The sequence below is a fragment of the Aphelocoma coerulescens genome, chromosome 10, assembly GCF_041296385.1.
Source record: "Aphelocoma coerulescens isolate FSJ_1873_10779 chromosome 10, UR_Acoe_1.0, whole genome shotgun sequence".
NCBI lineage: Eukaryota > Metazoa > Chordata > Aves > Passeriformes > Corvidae > Aphelocoma > Aphelocoma coerulescens.
Genome location: NC_091024.1, coordinates 2,458,092 through 2,477,477, shown reverse-complemented (window position 1 = coordinate 2,477,477; position 19,386 = coordinate 2,458,092). Strand labels below are relative to the sequence as shown.

At 40.9% G+C, this 19,386-nt stretch overlaps 1 protein-coding gene across 4 annotated transcripts in view; it reads left to right on the top strand.

Annotated features, from left to right (window-relative positions):
- The window catches only part of FBN1 (fibrillin 1), a 144,836-nt gene that overhangs the window by 114,345 nt on the left and 11,105 nt on the right, over positions 1 to 19,386 (top strand). For all 4 annotated transcript variants that reach the window (XM_069025321.1, XM_069025322.1, XM_069025323.1 and 1 more), the window contains 18 exons: positions 86 to 211; positions 1,476 to 1,598; positions 1,709 to 1,867; positions 2,739 to 2,810; positions 5,024 to 5,149; positions 5,897 to 6,019; positions 8,821 to 8,946; positions 9,652 to 9,768; positions 10,128 to 10,256; positions 10,527 to 10,646; positions 11,095 to 11,220; positions 13,219 to 13,368; positions 14,743 to 14,808; positions 15,510 to 15,626; positions 15,975 to 16,094; positions 17,714 to 17,836; positions 18,262 to 18,393; positions 18,999 to 19,124. In XM_069025321.1, coding sequence (XP_068881422.1) covers positions 86 to 211; positions 1,476 to 1,598; positions 1,709 to 1,867; positions 2,739 to 2,810; positions 5,024 to 5,149; positions 5,897 to 6,019; positions 8,821 to 8,946; positions 9,652 to 9,768; positions 10,128 to 10,256; positions 10,527 to 10,646; positions 11,095 to 11,220; positions 13,219 to 13,368; positions 14,743 to 14,808; positions 15,510 to 15,626; positions 15,975 to 16,094; positions 17,714 to 17,836; positions 18,262 to 18,393; positions 18,999 to 19,124 — 2,181 coding nt within the window. The remainder of the gene's footprint in view (positions 1 to 85; positions 212 to 1,475; positions 1,599 to 1,708; positions 1,868 to 2,738; positions 2,811 to 5,023; positions 5,150 to 5,896; positions 6,020 to 8,820; positions 8,947 to 9,651; positions 9,769 to 10,127; positions 10,257 to 10,526; positions 10,647 to 11,094; positions 11,221 to 13,218; positions 13,369 to 14,742; positions 14,809 to 15,509; positions 15,627 to 15,974; positions 16,095 to 17,713; positions 17,837 to 18,261; positions 18,394 to 18,998; positions 19,125 to 19,386) is intronic.

Below are 19,386 nucleotides of genomic sequence, written 5' to 3'. Positions count from 1 at the left end.
GAAATTGTGAAACTCTATAGTGAATTTTGGGTTGGTTTTTTTCATGGAAAACATTAATGAAATGTTTATGGGTTTGTTTGGACAGATATTGATGAATGTCAAGAACTGCCTGGACTTTGCCAAGGAGGAAAATGCATTAATACATTTGGTAGCTTCCAGTGTCAGTGTCCATCAGGGTACTACTTGAATGAAGAGACTCGAGTGTGTGATGGTATGGAGCTTTCACTTAACTAGTCTTCTGCTTTATTCTTTGAAAATAGTGACACATCACTATGCAGAGAATTAATCTTCCTTGAAAAGGAGCATAACCAGACTAAGCAGTGTAAAGCTTTAGGGTTGGAAAATTGAGCAAGTTGAAGTCTTGCATTGAGAGTGTGACAATTCCTTTTTGACTATGTTGAAATATATGCAAATTTTGTTTAAAATGATATTTTGATCAAAACCAGAAAACCCTACAATTTTTTCTATAAGTAAAGCAAATTTGCTAACTGGCTATAAAAAAATAGCTGTTTGTTAATGGGCAATGATTAAGCAGTCAGATAAAAGAACAAACTTTCCCCATGAATCTGGTGGGCTGATGTGTCCATGTATTTTTCCACTGCTTTTTTTACTCCTGCTGATCCAGTGGCCAACTGAAAATATTGGTTGTGCTGCAAAACATTTTCCTTTCCATAGCACAGTCAGTAGTACATGTCACATTACGTGCCACTCTCAGGGTGTACTGGATATAAAACCTTAAGTAACCCATCAAGTTCTAAAATTTCCCATTTTCCAGGCTGTCTTCAGTCTTCCAGATTGTTAATAATGTTAATGTAGTGCCTATGATGTGCAAAACACTGCAGAAATACAAAACATTCAGGCCCTAAATTAAGGCTGAACCAAAGTGCTTCATCCATACTGCGCTTACATAGCTCACCAGAGGCTGAGTGGTGTGTCAAAGATACTCTAAAATTGTAAGGCTGGGGAAATATTTTTTAACTTTTGGGAACTGAGGTGTTTTGGGGATGGTGTGTTTGGTTTTGGTTAGATTTTTTCAAACAAAACTTACTCTCTTGATCAAGTAAAATATGACATCTTGTGTTGGGAAAGTTGCTCACTTTCCCCAGTCAGGCAATGCTCAGTGGGAACCCGTCAGGGAACCGCTTTGGTTCTTTTCCAGATACAAGAATCCAGAATGGAGGAGATCCTCAAATACTATTTTTGTGCAACAGGTGCAAAAGCCAAGTTGCTGTTTCTGAGCTGCACACATGTATCAGAGTTCCACCTTTGCATCACAGCCAGGCTTTCCATGGCCGCCGGTGCTGCCACGTCCTTCTCTGTGTGGCTTCGTCCCCCATGACGTTCCTCAGAGCCCCTTCAGCTCTTCTCCACCAGTGCCTTCCTACCTCAGGCGTTACTGAAGCATTTCTGTTCTCAGAAGCACGATAAGAAAGCTTCTGTGGCCACTCACTCACTGCCTGTTTGTCCTCTCCTAGATGTGAATGAGTGTGAGACACCTGGCATTTGTGGGCCTGGCACATGTTACAATACTGTTGGGAACTACACCTGCATCTGTCCTCCTGATTACATGCAAGTCAACGGAGGAAACAACTGCATGGGTATGTGCTGGGGTTTCTCTAAAGCTTTATCTCTGTGCTTTGGGCCAGGGAGATCATCTTCCTTAAGAGTTACCTACTGCATTGGCCTGAGGTTTTCTTCATTTTCACAGATATGAGAAGAAGTCTGTGTTACAGAAATTACTATGCTGACAATCAAACCTGTGATGGTGAGCTGCTCTTCAATATGACCAAGAAAATGTGCTGCTGTTCCTACAACATTGGGCGTGCATGGAATAAGCCTTGTGAACAGTGTCCTATCCCGAGCACAGGTACATTTTTGCATGGCAAAGCTATCTGAAGGCCTTGGTAACATGGTAATCACTATTAGTGAGTGTAACACCATTAGAGATGTATTTTTCTGCTCTTTTTTGTCTAAAATGAAGGGAATAGTTGTTTCTTTCTCCTGGTGATGATCAGTCCTAGTCACAGTGAAGGCATGTGTTGAGTGGTTTGTGTCCGTGCTGCTGGGTTGTGCTTCCCCTGTGCCAGTTTCTCTGTCTCAGAGACTTCATGATCTATATTGATTAATCCATCTCTTTGCAAGTGCTTGTTGATCCAGTGTTGAGGTGCTGACCAAGATTTTATTGGTATTGCTCCAACAAATACGGGGTCTGGTCTGCTCTGCCTCGATTGCTGTTTGCCATGAAGGGCCTTTGTGGCAGCCATGGGCTTACAGAGATACCTTGGAGTGCTCTGAGAACAATCTGTGTTGGGCAGCTAAATGTAAAATGTAGGAGTTTCTCTGCTAGTTGTGTGGGCATACATGACTCTTCCACAGTGGAAAAGACTGCAGGACATCCCACTCTGGTTTGAGGTGGTTTGCTTCAAGAGCAGCTTCCCAGACACTTGATTAACTTCCAACTTGTAGTTCAGGTTTTTAGAGACAGATCTGAAGTTGTATGCAAACACTGTAGTTCACAGGGATAGGCATAAGCAGAGCAAAATAAGCATGTGAGCCCAACTGGATGAGAACCCAAGTGAGCTCACATGGTGAGTTTGGGAAAGGGACTGCCTACCTCTGCGTGCCCTGCAGGTGCTCAAAGAGTAGAAGAAGAATTTTCTCAGCCAGAGGATATGATGAGTTTTAGACTGTTGATCAATTCCAAATGCTTTAATCACTGCTTTGTTTTCCTGTTGCAGATGAATTCTCCACACTGTGTGGAAGTCAAAGGCCTGGCTTCTTCATTGACATTTATACAGGATTACCAGTTGGTGAGCTCTAATTTATGTTTTGAACTAAATTCCATGCTACCTCTGCCCAGGGAAGAAGGGAGGTTTGTTTTCCCAGTTTTTGTTTTCATGGGAGGAATAACAATTAAACAGTGTAATGGAGTTCAACCCTCTGTTTATGTCCAACTTAAGTGCAAACTTTCTGCCTGGCTGCTCCTAGCTGGCAGCAGTGATAGCTGCTGCTTGTAATCAAGGCAACGCACAGCTCCAAAGAAACTGTAATCTGTCCTCCATGAGCAGGGCACAGATACTGGGAATGAGAGGCCTGGGAGTAAGGCCAACCAGCATTTGGTCTGTGAGGAACTGGGAGTCTTTCCTTCAAACTAAACCAAGATTTAGTCTGACATTTCACATCAGTCCCCCTGGGTATTGGTTTGACACAAAAATCCTTTTTTCTGCTCAGCTGGAATATTTCTCACATATGTTATTGTGTGTTACATTTGAATCGTGAGTAACAAATTGCAAAACAAAAAGAGGGAGAGAATGAGGAATTCTAGGACAAGGAATTGAGTAAATCCCTAAAGGGACTCCCTTTTGTTTTTATTCACACTAAAATGCAAATGAAAAGCAGATAATGTACCCTGTAACAAACAGAGATGGCATATAGGCAGTAATCAGATGCGTTAGCATGAAGCTGTTGCTGTGATGCAGTGTTTAGCTAGTTAGATGGAAATATTCCAGTAAAGTGGGGAATGTAATTTTTAAAGAGTTTCCAGAAAAGTACAATATTTATTATTTACAAGGTCATTGCTTGGAAGCAAAGTTTCCCCTTCTGGCTATTAGCATTAGTCCAAATTATTGCCGAGCTGATTGGGCCCCTCATCAGCATCAGCAGGGAGCCCTTGGGTCTTGCTGACACGCACAGGTAAAAGCTGCAGGGCAGTGTTTGCATGTGTGCAGGGGTGTTGCAGGCTGCTCTGTCTGCGCTGCCACAGCAGGGAGCTATGCAGTTCAGGAGCCAGTGGAAACAGCAGGGCTGTCCCACAGAGCCCACCAGTACATCCCAGTGCATGCAGGCCTGTGCTGAGACTGAGGCACACACAGCTTCTCACAGCTGTGCAAATCACAGCTCTCCCTGCTGCTTTGGGATCGAGGCTGTGGCACTCAGGCTGCTGCTTTGCACAGGGGTTACTCATGTCCCTTAACCTGCAGACACAGGATCAAAGGAGAGCCCTTTCTGCAGGGGCAGTGCTCTGTGTACCCTCTAATATTTGCTTACAGTCCAATGATGTTAATCTCTGTTTGGGTTAAAGTTCTATATAGTTGCTCCAGGTGTTTGTTTTAGAAACAGAAATAGTTCTATTTTTACTCATCCTGTATGTCAGAGGACTCAAAATTACAGAATCTAATGTAGAAAATTAAGGGTTGGATCCAGCAGCAAAAAAAACCCCCAAAAAATGAAAAAAACCACAACATTATCTGATGGAAACTCCTGTTAGCTGATCATTTCCCACCATATTCTATGTCTGGGTACCTCAGTGCATATGGCAATGTTTACTAAAGGCAGAGGCTTTGGAGGAGTCTCTGAACTCTCTCATGTCAGAATATTAAGATGTGTAAGGACCCAATAGGCAAGACATATAATTGTAATAGCAGCTGGGGTTTTTTCTGCCAAAATCAGTTACTTAACTGGGGTGTATGTAAAGCACTGGCAAGCCCTGGCTGCCTGGCTTAATCAATCTAATTAATAGCACGTTGGCAGCACTTCAGATGTTACCTGTCATTGGCACTTTGAAACTGTTACATAAAACCCTGAAAGTCTTTTCAGATTAACAAAGGTAAAACAGTGCAAAACTAATTCTGGTAAGTGTTTGCATTCAGTCATGCTCTCCTGTATTAAACCAAAGACAGTTCCATTCTCTCTCTGGCTCTTTCCAGTGACTCCACTGTAGCTCTTGGGAAGGTGATGAGATTCATCAGGGCTGTGGGTGGGAGACATGAGAAAAGATGTGATGCCCTGTGTGTTTGTCTGTAGCAGGATATACCTGTAGTACAGTAAAGAGTCAGAACCTGAGAAAATGGGAAATGCCTATGTTTGCACAGTTTGGAATGACACACTCACTGTTCAGTTGGGAACATTCTGATGCTTGCATTATGATTGATAATTATCTTAAAGGGTAAATGCATAAGGACATACTCTGTAAGATTCCACGAAGTGCTCAATATAAGTATTAAAAAAAAAATTATTCTTGCAGACATTGATGAATGCAGAGAGATTCCTGGAGTGTGTGAAAATGGGATCTGTATAAACATGGTTGGCAGCTTCCGATGCGAGTGTCCTGTGGGTTTCTTCTACAATGACAAGCTCCTGATCTGTGAAGGTAGAGTGCTCCTCTCATTCAGAGAAATGGTGTTTCACAGGCTGGCAACTCAGACACTGCCGAGTCAGAGCCCTGCTAGGCATCCTTAATGAGGGGAGAATACTGGTATCAGTGTAATATCTGTGTTAATTCAGACATTTTGAATTCTTTTGCATAGAAAACACCACATTTTCTGTCAGACATCTAAGGCCTTGAAGGCACGAGTCAGCAGTCATGGGAAGAAACATGTTTTTTCATATTTGACACTGAAGCCAAGAAAAAAACCGTACTCTTGAGTCAGATCATGAGCACATTTTTTTTAATTCCAAAGTACTTTTTTTCTAATGGAACAAATATTTTTGTAAAAAATATAAACAGACGTGGGTTTTTTTCCAGTTTAAACATTCCCTAACATTGTATTAGTCACTGTAATGGAGAAACTGAAGATAGCATATGAATTGCTGTCATTCTCTGGTGTGAGTTATGACTGCTGACAACATGGATGCTGCAGGCAAGGCATTGAGAGCTTTGAGTAAAAGCATCTTCTGTATGCTGCTTCTAAGTGAAATCCAGTTACATTTTTAGGGAGATAAAGTTCTCCTTTTGCAGCAGCTGAAGTAAGGAAAATTGATGCAAATTTTTTGCCTAAAGCTTTGCAATTGTGTTTACATTGAAAGCTTCTAATACCTGTATGCTAAAAAATGTGGTTTTGACATCTTTCCACTGCCAGCTTACTATAAAAATCAAATTCCTCTCTTGTCTTGACAGATATTGATGAGTGCCAGAACGGACCAGTTTGCCAGCAAAATGCAGAGTGTGTGAACACAGCTGGGAGCTACCGCTGTGACTGCAAACCTGGCTACAGGTTCACGTCCACGGGGCGCTGCACTGGTGAGTGCCTGCCAGGGCTGCACACACAAGGGGATTTTAAAGGGCTTGAGAAAACATCTCTCCTCTCCAGAAAGTTGGTATTTCAGGAGATGATCTCAACTTCAAGAACTCTTTTCTTGAAGTCTTTTAGGGCATCCCATAAACATCAGGCCCATCCCATGGATGTGTAAGTGGTAGTTAAAAACTTAAGTAGGTGTTTGTCTTTCACTTTATCCCACCAAATACAAGCATTTTTCTTTAGCCCTTGTCACGTCTAGGAAGGGAAGACCATTTGATTCACTACCTTTCTGTATTTTCTGATTTTCATTATGATGTTCTATATGTGTTTTAGCAATTTATTTTCCACTTGCATTTTTACAAATAATTCAGTGCTTGCTACTGGAGTTTCTGCTGATAAGCTAGACTTATCTGCTTGCCTGTATGCAGTAACTAACTTGAAAAACTTATTGTTGAATTTCCTAACTTTTATACAGATTTAAACAGACCCCATAACATTATTTTTAAATACTCACTGAGTGGGACTGCAGTTTTTTATTCTATTTACTTTTTTTATAATATCTTAGTCCAGAGAGGCATTCATGTTATCTTGCTTACTTGAAGAATTGCTGAGATTTTGAAGACTGCAGTGGGTCAAGCTGCTGTAAATATTATATACTATATACATTTCTGAACAACATAAGAATTACAACGGAAGCTGGTAACATTTTCCTCGGGTTTTTGCTTCTGAGTACTTGAGTTTTAGGAAGTTCACTTTTCCCTGCAGTGCAGTTTTTCATTGTTTCATGTGACCCTTGAGGGAAAAGGGTGTAGGGGAAATCAGTACACTACTATGAGAACTAAAACTTTGCTTTGTTAAGCTATGCAGTGGCACATGTAAATATTCAATATGTTCCTAATGTAATTGTTGTTGTTAAGGGTTCATTGCAGCAGTACAGGAAGAGCAAGGGAAGGTTCTGATATGGGTTACAATTCCAGAGATGAATTGGCACAAACAGTAATACTTCCCTGTATTTTGCTCTTATTTTATATTTGGTGAAAATAAAGTTACACAATTAGAGTAAAAATAAAAGTGGTTGATAAAGTACGTGATCCAGCAAAGGAAGGAAATTCCCAACCACTCTGCTGGGAGCAGGGAGTGGTAAGCACCTTGCAGTATTGGATCAGCCATGCTACTGCGTGGAAAATGATCACAGCTGAGTAGTTTGTGTGCTGTTGAATCCAACCTGATTCATCACAGCCACAGTACTAGGAGCACTGCATTTATCTTACCTTCAAGATAGTTCTCTATTGTGGTAAAATAAATAATTTTTCTTATAAACTAGTTTTTGGCATCACTATTCATTTGCCCACAAAGCACCAGAGAGTCATAGGTTTTCTTTTGTCTCTGCTCTCCTGAGCTGTGAAGATTGGGAGTTCTTAAGACAGCATTGGCTTTCCTTCTGCCTTCTTCAGACTGCAATTAGCAGTGGTATCATCAATAACATTGGGAGAGCTTGGTCCTCAGTGCACACCCATCCAGAGTTACTCATGGCCCCATGTGCTGTGCAGAGATCCTGGGGATGAGGCTGTCAGGATTGTCCTTGTGCTGATTGTCCCTGTGCCAAGCACAGTGCAGGAGAGAGACAGGAAAACCAGATTTAGTACAAGAAGTCCTTTGCAATTAGGAACAACTTGACTCTTTACAACAACCTGGGGATGGTTTGCTGAGAAACTGCATCTGCTCAGCTTAGATTGCATATAAAAGAAAATTACTGAACACTAGAGCCTAATCAATTTTAATACAAGCTCATGGCAGCATCTGAGTTCTAATACTTTGGAGCTGCAGCATAGGAAGGAAGGAAGCATATTGAATCAAATTAGCTCTTGGTGCTGATGAGGTCAACAGAAACACCTCATTTGATTCATGTTTCTGATTTGTCATGGAAAAAACTATGCCAGAGAGCAAACATTTTGTTTGTTAACATTTTATTTCATTTACTATTGATAGAATCGTGGGTTCTGCTTGAAAGCATTTGTAACAAGAGTAGCAGGAAGCAGTTGGCTGTTGAACAAGTGTAAGAGATGCCCTGCTATTGTAAGGCAGCAATCACATGCTGGCAGGAGAGCTTGCCCCCTTCTGTGCAGAATTATACAACATATTCCTGACTCCATATAGCAGTTACCCTTCTTGCTGTTTGAGCTCTGTCCAGTTTATAGAATCACCACATTTCATGGATGCTGCAACACATGTATGTGTACCTGTTTTATCTCTGCATGATGAGTTGATAAATCCACAGTGCCTTTTATCTCCCTGTAAGCCTAGTGAGAAAAGTGTGGTGTTCATCCCTCTCTCTGTTCTGTTGATTTCCATGAGTTGATCATACAATTTGTGCTACAGTCAAATGGGGTTAAATGCAAGTAGGTGTTTTCATGAGAAGAATGCAAACTGTAATTCATGTGCCTTTTTCATACCTCTTGCAGTCAATACAGAGAATTCAGACTCAGACCCTTTCCAATCTCGTGTCATTAATTCTGCTTTTCAAAGCCATGGTGATATGCTTTCCCTCCAGCAAGCATTTGAGTTGGCTAAACGTCATTTTTATGCTAAATTTTGTTCAGGTCCATTCATACTGGAAGAGGTCATTTACATGCAACTAAGCTCCTTTTCTGGGATTTACTTGGTAATGTTTTTGTCATTAATAAATTAAAAATACTATTTTAAGTCCTGCCATGCACTGGGTACTGTCTTGGTTGCTGCTAATGCATCTTTCCAGCCTTGTAGTTTAGAAGCCTTAACTTTCACTGCACCTCTTTGCTTTCAGATCGGAATGAATGTCAAGAAATTCCCAATATCTGCAGCCATGGGCAGTGTATCGACACTGTTGGAAGCTTCTACTGCATTTGTCACAACGGATTCAAAACCAACGATGACAGGACAATGTGTATAGGCAAGTATATCAAATTAACCTGAACTTAGGTTTCCAGTATGGTAGTTACTAAGTCTGTTCTCTCTGTAATGAGTTGCATTACAATAACTGACATTGTGAGCCATTTACCACCAAACAAAGGTGCAAAACTGGCCATTAGAGATGATAAAAAGCTGATACTGAATGAAAACCATCTCATCAGAGTGAACCTTTAAAATTACATAGCCTGTCTAATGAACTGCTAATGCTTTCATTTTTGAGAAAATATTTCATTCTTCTTAGAATTTTCTGGAGCATCTTGTTGCATTTATTCCTTTAGGCAAGGAATTTAATAGATTACTATTGCAATGCAGCAGTTGTATACGGCCTACTTGGTAATAGAGGGAATGAAGGGTAGATTTCTTGCCAGAAAAGAACCTTTTTCAGAAATAGTCATCTTCATTAACAAGGGAATTTTGTATTTAACCCATTCACAGCTGTCATCTGTGTGTTGTATGAACAAACTGAGATTTCAGAATGCTTCCAAGATAGCTTAGACTTACTTTGGGAAGGGTGATACAGGAGCCACAGTAAAGTAAATGATTGTTGGACCCTTGATTATTTTTGTAGATGTTAATATTGAGTGTGTAAACCTATGTAAAATTTTCTTTTTGGGAGACAGGACAATCTTTTTGCCTTCAGTTCTGTCTGTTGGCAGTGGATTATTTCTCCTCTGTTCCTTTGTAGATATTAATGAGTGTGAGAGAGACGCCTGTGGCAATGGAACCTGCAGGAACACCATTGGCTCCTTTAACTGCCGCTGCAACCTGGGTTTCATCCTCTCGCACAACAACGACTGCATAGGTGAGGGGTGCTGAGAGCAGGCACAGGTTCCTGAGACTTCCTACTTCTAATAAAAGTACCATAACTACCATCTTCTCTTTTGCATGATCTGTGTGATTAAAGACAAAACCCTGTTTCTTCGGTCTCTTTGATTACACACTGCTCACTTTCCTAGAGCCACTTGAATGTTGGCACAAGATACAGGAACATTTGGTTTTGACTCCTGCTCTGACAATTTTATAACATAGTAATTTCCCCTCACTTTTGAAATGGGATTGTGTTATCAGTTACTTCGTTGATATGGTGGAAACAGAAAACTCACCTACCCAGTTTCCATTGTTGCTGATGTTTCTGACATCTTTCAATGTTATTTTTCTTAGATGTGGACGAGTGTGCAAGTGGAAATGGAATGCTCTGCAGAAATGGTCAGTGTGTGAACACCATCGGGTCCTTCCAGTGTCTCTGCAATGATGGCTATGAGGTGGCTCTGGATGGAAGGACTTGTGTTGGTGAGTGCTTTCTTCTAGGGTTGAAAAAAAGTGCAGCAAACCTTGAGCAGATATGCTTAGTGAAGCAGTAGGCTCAGAGAGAACTGTCACACTGCCATCATTGTACCTAGCAGAAGAAAACAATGACAAGAGGACAGGAAGATGACTCCTCTGCTGCTCATGAGAAGTTCCACCTTCCATTTGATGGAATCAAAATTAAAGCAGCCTCAGTCAGAGGTTTATTGAGATAACAGCAATTACCTCAAAGAAATTGTCTTTCTTTTCTTCTAGATATCAATGAGTGTGCACTGGAGCCCGGAAAATGCTCACCAGGCACATGTCAGAACTTGGATGGCTCGTTCAGATGCATCTGTCCTCCTGGATACATCCTGCAGAATGACAAATGTGAAGGTATGTACAGAACAATCCCTCTCTGTCTCTTTCTTAGCTGCTCACAATTGTTACCTATTTCCCTTGCATTTAAATGTGAGTAATGTTTAGTCTTTTTGGCAGTCTACAGTTCTGAACTGTAGCCACTAGTAAGTCTCTCACTTCCTAGAAAAGGTCTCACCAACATTTGTTTGAACCAGAACTACTTGCTCTGAACCCTAGAAAAATATAATCCCAGGCTATTTCCCTGATGGTACATTGGTGAAGTTTGCCCAGTGCCTGAGGATTAGAAAACTAACTCTGGATTTTGAACTTGGACTACTGCTTCCTCCTTCTGGTTTTTTTTGTTGGGCTTTTTTGTTTGTCAAATATGTTAGATAGCAGTGATGATGTAAAATTGCACTTTATGTAGTATAGCTGCCAGTGTAAACATTATTATTTCTCATCTCTTTAATGACTTTTCTTACAGACATTGATGAGTGTGTGGAACAGCCAGAAATTTGTGCCCTGGGGACATGCAGCAACACTCCGGGCAGTTTCAAGTGCCTGTGTCCAGAAGGCTTTGTATTGTCTTCCACAGGAAGGCGATGCCAAGGTAAGTTCATTCCTATTTTCTGGCATTTCAAAATTTGTTTGCTGTTTCATAAAAGTCTTAGTAGCGAGCTGTTTCTAATACAGCAAGAAGACTCTGGACTCAAACTGTGTTTTTCATAGGGAAAACATGATAATTCTGTAGCTGGGGCCAGGTTCTGTCTTGCCCTAACATCTGTTTGTCATTAAACAGAACATTGCAATAAAAGGGGCGAAGATAATGTTTAATGCACAGGTTACACAAAGAAATTATGTTGTCCTGAAATCCTTTCTTGCACCCCTGGAAGAAATACTGGGGCTACCTGGACTCTACTTTGTAGACAGCAACATGACACAGGGAGGGAGCACGAACACGGGCAGGAGACTAAAGGCAGCATTTCCAGTTTTAAGGCTGTCCTTAGCACTTACAATACTCACCATAACACTTGTTATGTGCCGATCCTCTCTGCAAACGTGTGGGTGGAAAAAAAGATTGTTGGCAAAAATTTGCAAGCAATGTTGTGTGGACAAATAGCACCCATCTGCTTAGGGAAGTCTGAAGTGTCTTTTGGCTTCCAGATTACTGTATACACAGTTCAGAGCCGAAACATGGGCACTAACACACAGATCAGATGCTAAAAGCTGAACATCTAGTAATAAAAAGCCACAGGTTAGTTTATTTTGTCTATAATGAACAAGCACAACAAATTTGGGAGTGAGTTACTGTAAAGGCTTTGGAAGTGATTAAATAGATACAGCATTAAATGTCCTATACACTGCACAGTGGGAACCACTGATGAGTAAGACCTTTATAAGGACCTCTACAGTTTTGCTTGGCATAGAACAGTGAAGCTTGTTGACACCATAGCAAGTTCTTCACTTCACAGTAGGCTAAATGAAATTGTGGTTTTGGTAAAAATGAATCCAACCTGCAGTAAACATTAATCCAAATCTCCAAACCACCATGCAGTTTGGCACAGTTACTTCACTCAATATCAAGAAAGCATGTTTTAGCTGTGTTTATGTAGCTTGTATAAATGAAGTTTCTTCAATTTCAGGGTGTTCTTTTCTTCAGGTAAGAAGAAAAAAAATCACAAAAACCCACCAGGAAAAAAATCATGAAAAAGAATGCAGCCCAATCTTCTGCTTTTTAAACACAGGCCACTGTTCCACACAATGTCAGAGGAAAATGCACACTTGTGTATGAATTTCAAAATTTCACACTTGTGTATGAATTTCAAAAAGGGCTTCTCTCCATGCCCTAAAGAGGACTGTTCTTTTTTCAAGTATCTCAGGCCAAACAAAGTTTTGTTTAAAACTTCCCGTTACCTAGGACTTTGTTAAAACCTGGACATTGCCCAGCATTGATGCTGCAGCCGGCAAACTGGATGAGCAGCTGCTTCCATCACTGCCCTGCTGCTGTCCCCCTGCCAGCACAGAGAGCTGTCAGCTCCCAGCCTGCTGGATGCCTGTGGTCTGTGATCTCAGCTCTGTCCAGCATCCTGGTTACCCAGCTTCAGGAAATGAAATGTAGTGCCACAGGGAGAGTTTGCTTTGTGTGTACCTCCGGAAGAATGAGGAAGGAAAGGGCTGTTGAAAATTGCCTCTCATTTTAGCACTACATAATATTGTCATTGCAAGCTGATGAAAATCTCTTGACTCGAGTGATTCTCACTAGTAATAGAATATAAATTCATGAGGCAACATTCAGTTTTTTCAAAGAGGAATGAGGATAAGAGGACAGTACAGCCCTCTGATTTCTGCTGGACCAAAGAGAAAACCCTTGCTTTATCATGACTGAAGTAGGAAACTATCCCATAGCTTTTCTTTACTGAGGTACAGAGCTTCCCTCCTTATTCAAATCTTCCACAGTCAGAGACAACGATGGTTCCTATTAACAGAGCTAGATGGGAGTTGGGTGTTTTGGTGGGGGGTATCCTGTAATTATGCAGTTAACAACTCTGTGTGAAAATTGTGCCAAAGTTACCCTAACTGCTCATAACAAGTTTTTTTCCCTATGCAGATCTGAGAGTGAGCTACTGCTTTACCAAGTTTGAAGATGGAAAATGTTCTGTGCCGAAGTCCCGAAACCACTCCAAACAGGAGTGTTGCTGTGCCTTAAAGGGGCAGGGATGGGGAGATCCCTGTGAGCTCTGCCCAGAAGAAGCAGATGGTGGGTTATTGACTAGCTTACCATACTGCCTCTCTGAACTGAAAGGAGATTGGAGATTCTTATTAGAAGGAATTCTGAAAAATAATTTTCTAAAGGTGTTTAACACTAGTAATTGTCATTGGTCTGTGTAAAGTAGAGGCCATTGCAGTCTCAAAAACCATGTCCCTTGGATAGTCTAATATCAAATATATTCCTTTTTTGCTTACAGATTTGTTACAGTGATTATGGGCTGGGTATCTTGCTGTGGAGGTATCACATACAGACAGTGTACAGAAAGCAGCAAGTAGATCCTTGATAGGCTCTGAGTGGCAAGTCCTGCAAGACACAAATGGAATTCTTCTAATTGTAAATAGGTATAGGAAGAGGTGCCATAAACATGAAATCTAATTGAAATAAAACCCCAAACAGTTAAACTAGATCTGCACCTGAATATTGATACTAAGAAAATGTAAGTTTTCAATCTTATCAGTGTGAATGACTTGCAGAAATAGCAGGGAATAACAAAATGCAGGCCTTGAAGGAAAGCCTCCCTGGACCATTGCTGAAGAAACACTTTCCTTTGTTAGTATCCTTTTTAAGACTGAGTAAGTCGACATCAAGCAACTCAACAGGCCTCTGTAGCATCGTGGTGCAGTTGGCTGAACGGACTTTAATTCATGCTGACAAATGCGGTTAACAGCATTACTGGTTTCAGCAATACAGGATTGCAGTTCATTTCATTCATTAGTCATCTAGATGTTTTGCAGAAAATCCTCACAAAAGGCGAGGTCAGAAAAGAGAATTAGAAGTACCAGTTGCAATATTCCTCCTAGGCCTATTGCCTGTGCGTGTTTCATTCTGCTGACGTGGACCACGTGAACCAAAGTCAGTTGAAAAGCACAGCATATGTTGCAGCATTTCCTTGAAGTGTCAGCACATGCATTTTTCACAGTCTAAACTCTCTCAAAGGATATCAAGGCCCTTCTTCTCATCTTTTAAAGAAGAAGTAGCTTTAAGGTAGCCAAGTCTGGATTAAATCATGCCTTCTTCAGCAAATGTAGGAAATTTTTCTTTTACAACAGAAGAAACACAGCCACTACTATTGATACTTCTAAAGCAGAAATGCTGCATTAGTTTGTTTCTTAAGGAAGTTAAATACTGCTAATTGTTCACAGGATCTTACATATATGCCTGGAGGAGATTGGATGAAATGTAAAGCAAACATGCAGATTTTGCATGAATATAAAATTATAAGTCTGTACATGTGCATACTTTTTTTTTGGACCTGAACATGAGGAGGATGAACTGGTCACAGTGGTTATGTGTAGCTTGTGAGGAATTCTGATTGCCAAGATAGAATTTAACATATGGTTTGATTTTTATGGTTTTTTACAGAGGCATTCAGACAGATTTGTCCATTTGGAATTGGCATCCTTGTTGGACCTGGTGACGCAAGACTGGGTAAGTGCCTGAACTGCACTGTGCCATTTTTGCATCAGTGTCCCTTTTCCACCCATAAGCCATTCTCCCTTTCAACTGAGAATAACACCTCTGCAACTATTTCCAAAAGCCATGAATTGTGGAAACTTCTATACCTTTTTCTTTCCCCAATTTTTCATACTGATTTCAAATTCAAGCTTGAATATCTCAAATATCAGAAATTAAACTTCTTTTAGAGCTAGGAAACTTATGTAGGCTCAGGAGACTGGATCTAATGTCACGTAGCATACTTGTCTTTTCTTCTACAATATGTGTAGCCTGTTTACAGTAAATGGTTTTAATCCTCCAGAAGTGCAAACCACGGTTTCCCAGATCCCTTCAGTACATTCTGTTCTCTCCCAAGACAAACAGCACTTCAGCCTTATTGGCAAAAGTTTGCATTTAAGGAGCACTGGATGACTACTGCTTTTCATATCTGCTGCTCTCCCTGTAGCCCCAGTCAGAGGTTTATATCTGACATTTAGAATTAGTTTCTTTTCTGCATTCTGAAAGCTGGCCTACAAAACAAATTCTGTGCCCTAATCCTAGTGTGTCAGAATTTAAGTATTAGTACTTTTTGTGATCTCAGGAATGTTTCTTGCCAGAACACTTGTTCTTTGAGAGAAGTCTAAATGCACATGAAGCCAGTTGCACTTACTGTGTTGTTTGTATTTCTGGTTAAGATGTGGATGAGTGCCTTGATCCTGATAACTGTAAATTTGGGCAGTGTATCAACACAGATGGGTCTTTCCGCTGTGAATGTCCGTATGGTTACATCCTACAAGGAGCAGAATGTGTGGGTAAGTACGGCTGTTCCAGCTTCCATTGTCAAGATTTTCCTGAGTTGCTAGGTATGGCATTAAAGAGCAGTGGGGTTGTTTAATTCTAATATCATGGAGTCTCTATCCCTGTTCGTGCTTAAAACCTGCCAGGGCAGGGTCTGAGCAATCTGCTCCAAGCTGGTCCTGCTCTGGCTGAGTGTTTGACCCAGATAACCTCTAGCAATCCCAAATTATCTGTGGTTCTAATTCAGTACTTAGCGAGTTATTGCATTTTCTGTTTTTCTGGTTGCACATAAACAATGTAGATTTTATATAGTTTTGGTTGAGGATAACTATGTATTCCTGCCTTGGTCTAACTACTTGCAGATACTGATGAATGTGCTGTTGGAAACCCATGTGGAAATGGAACTTGCAGGAATGTGATAGGAGGCTTCGAATGCACCTGTGTAGAAGGATTTGAGCCTGGGCCAATGATGACCTGTGAAGGTGGGACTCCCATGTGCTAAGGACTGTTGTTGTAGTTGTGTTTTCTGATTTTGAAAACAGTTGAGGGGAGTAAAGCAGCTTTAAAAATAAAATATGGACACTTGGAACAATACCTCTTTATCTGAAACAGGAAAATGGGCTCCTCCTTCCTGTATCCACCTTGAACTGCAGTGTGTTTTTCTGACTGGAGCTGGGGTAGACAGGCTTTCAGGTGGTGTCTACTTAAGGGACTGCCCAGAGAGGAGCATGTTGTGGTGCAGTCTCTCCAGAACAGTCCCCAAAAGTGCTGCTTACTGTGTGTATGGTTTTTGCCTACCTCCTTGAGTGAAGAGACTCACTGTGGATGATGAAAATAGGAAATGGGCTGTTTGAGTGAGTTAGGGAAAAAACAGGGAACAGACCAGAAAATACAAATACAGTACTCAACAATTACCTTGGTACCCCTAGGTTGAATATTTTTCATGCTTTGGTGTCTCGTTTCAAAAATGAAAATTTGAAAATACACAAAGAGAAGTAAGAAAGATCAGAGGTATAGATGGGACACTCAGAAAATAAATTAGAATTTTTCAGTGTGGAAAATGTGGTTGAAGAGATATATGATTTTATAAAGCCACAAGTGGTAAAGGTACCAAAAATAGAGGGAACATGTTAGACAAACCAAAGCAAACATTTTTATATGCATGGTACTTATTTAAGTTGTGGAACCCTTTGCTGCAGAGTATTAGTGAGGCCACAAGTATAAATTGACCCAGAAAGAGATGATACAAATTTGTGTGGGAATCCATCAGTGGAAATTAAGCTTGATAGTTTGGTTGTGGCTTTTGGCTGTGGGAGTCCTTAAGCTGAGAGGCTGTATCAGGGGAAATTTCTCTGCATACATGGTATGAGGTTTTTAATATTCATCTCCTCCTGTTACAACCAGAGAGAGGAGAATGTCCTAGGACATTCTGACACTGTCCTCTGACTTGACACAGCTGTTCTTAAATTATCTGCCACAATCTATTTCTTTGCAAGCCCATACAAAAGAATGCTTCTATTTTTGCATCAGACTGCATTAGTTTTATATACAGTTAGAGCTTCATTCACTTCCCTGTGGAATTTGGGTGAAAGCTCAAATTGCAGAGGAGGAGTTAGCAGAGTGCATAAACATCGCTATATAGCAGTAATTACTCAAGTAGTCCAGACCGTATGTAAATGCACTTCAAAATAATGTTTCTAGTAAGGATATTGTTTTGTGGAATTCAGTTTATGAAGAAGCTGAATTAGTGCACATAGAATTTAAATAACCAACCAAAAAACCAGAACCTAGATGTGGAAAAGGTACAGTTTTAACTGAGCAAGTATTTTGGCAGCATGGATCTGGAAATTATTTCCATTGGCTGCTTGCTGTTGAACTTATTGAAACTTCAGGGAGCTGGGCAAACATCCTGGTGGTGTCTGTTGCCTGCTTCTCTACAGAAATCTATGAAGCATAGAACCAAGGGTCCCCAGCTATTAAAATCTAGTCCTCAGTAAACTGGGATCTGTGGTACTGCCTGTACCTAAAACCTGTGCTCTTGTCTGCTGAGTTTTACACAAGTGTTTCCCTTCCCCCATGGTCTTTGTCACTCCAAATGCAGATGTCAATGAGTGCGTTCAGAACCCCCTGCTCTGCGCTTTCCGCTGCGTGAATACGTTTGGATCCTACGAGTGCAAGTGCCCCGGGGGGTACGTTCTGCGGGAGGACCGGAGAATGTGCAGAGGTAAAGCTCCTACCAGACTCTCACTGCTATGAGATAATGATTTCAGATCCTGCAGGGGCAGGGCTCTGACTCACTGCACTATTGGGCCAGAGTTTTAATCCCAGGAAGTAACTGAGTCAGAAGGAATTTGGGATGAAATTCTTTGGTTCGCATTATGCACTTGATTGTGCTAGGCCTGTCCTGCCAGTAAATTTATACATCTGCCTAAAATGAGGTCATATCAGATGATGTGGTTTTGTCTTGCCCTAAAAATGGGCATTTGGGAGAAATCCGTTTGCTCAAGGCTAGTATATTTTATAGCTGGTTTAGAACAATAAATATAAGTGTAGGGTTTGATTACAATTGAGATTCCAAAGTCAGAATTTACTACTGTGAATTTCCAGGATCATCTCTCTATATAATAAAGTCTAAACCTTGTGTTTTAGATCAGAATGAGTGTGAAGAAGGAATTCACGACTGTGACTCAAAACAGATGGAATGCAAAAACCTAATTGGCACCTATATGTGTATCTGTGGGCCTGGTTATCAGCGCAGACCAGATGGGGAAGGCTGTATAGGTAAGTGACACTGAAGTGTTGAAGCTCTTGAAATACACAGTTCCTCAGCAGAGCTAAAAATTTTGGATTTAACAAAGTGTTAAGAAACTCAAGGGAAGAATTGCACAACTGCCTGGGGTAATGGGTCTGTTGGTGCTGCACACACTTGGTTTTGCTGTTCAGGTGTACACACCTGTGGGCAGTAAGTAGAAAATCTGGGTGTGGGAGTCTTTACAATCAGTTTGTACTGCTGCTGCTGAATGCTCTGAGGGAAGGTGAGGATTTGGGTCAACTGCTGTAGGCTTGTTTATGTCTGTTAGCATGAATGAGAGTAGGTCTGAATTTTTTTAAACCTTGGATGGCATTCAGAAATGCAGCTGTAACTGTGAAAAATTTTGAAAACCAGTGAGGAATGTACTTCAGTTATAATATATATAACAGTTGTGAGCCAGATGGCCATCTTTCCTCTGAAAATTGAGTAAAAGAACCTTGAAAATATAAGAAGAAGAAAAAAAATTTAAATTTAACCAGGCAGAATGCACAGCATAAGAATTCCATACCAGGTGCTCTTACCTGCATTAGTCCTACTTGAACTTGATTTTTGTCATAAAATTTCAAAAACACAGATGAGAATGAATGTCAGACCAAACCTGGGCTCTGTGAGAACGGCCGTTGTGTGAACACAGTGGGGAGCTACAGGTGTGAGTGCAACGAGGGATTCACCGTCAGTGACACCCAGGACGAGTGCCTTGGTAAGTCCCAGTTCACACCTGAGTGAGCTGTCACTTGCATAGCAGCAATGAGGGTTGAAATTAAACTTAGAAATGTATGGTGAGAAAATACTCTCTTGAATTTACATGCCTTTGAGAAGGGGCCTTTGTATGTAGGTGTCCTCTTGCAAGTTCTTTCTTGCCATGCTCACCATATCCCTGCTTCGGTCAGTCCAGCTGGGGTGACTTGCTACAAAAGCTGACTGTTCCATGGTTTCACTCAGCCAGGAACTGCTTTGACATT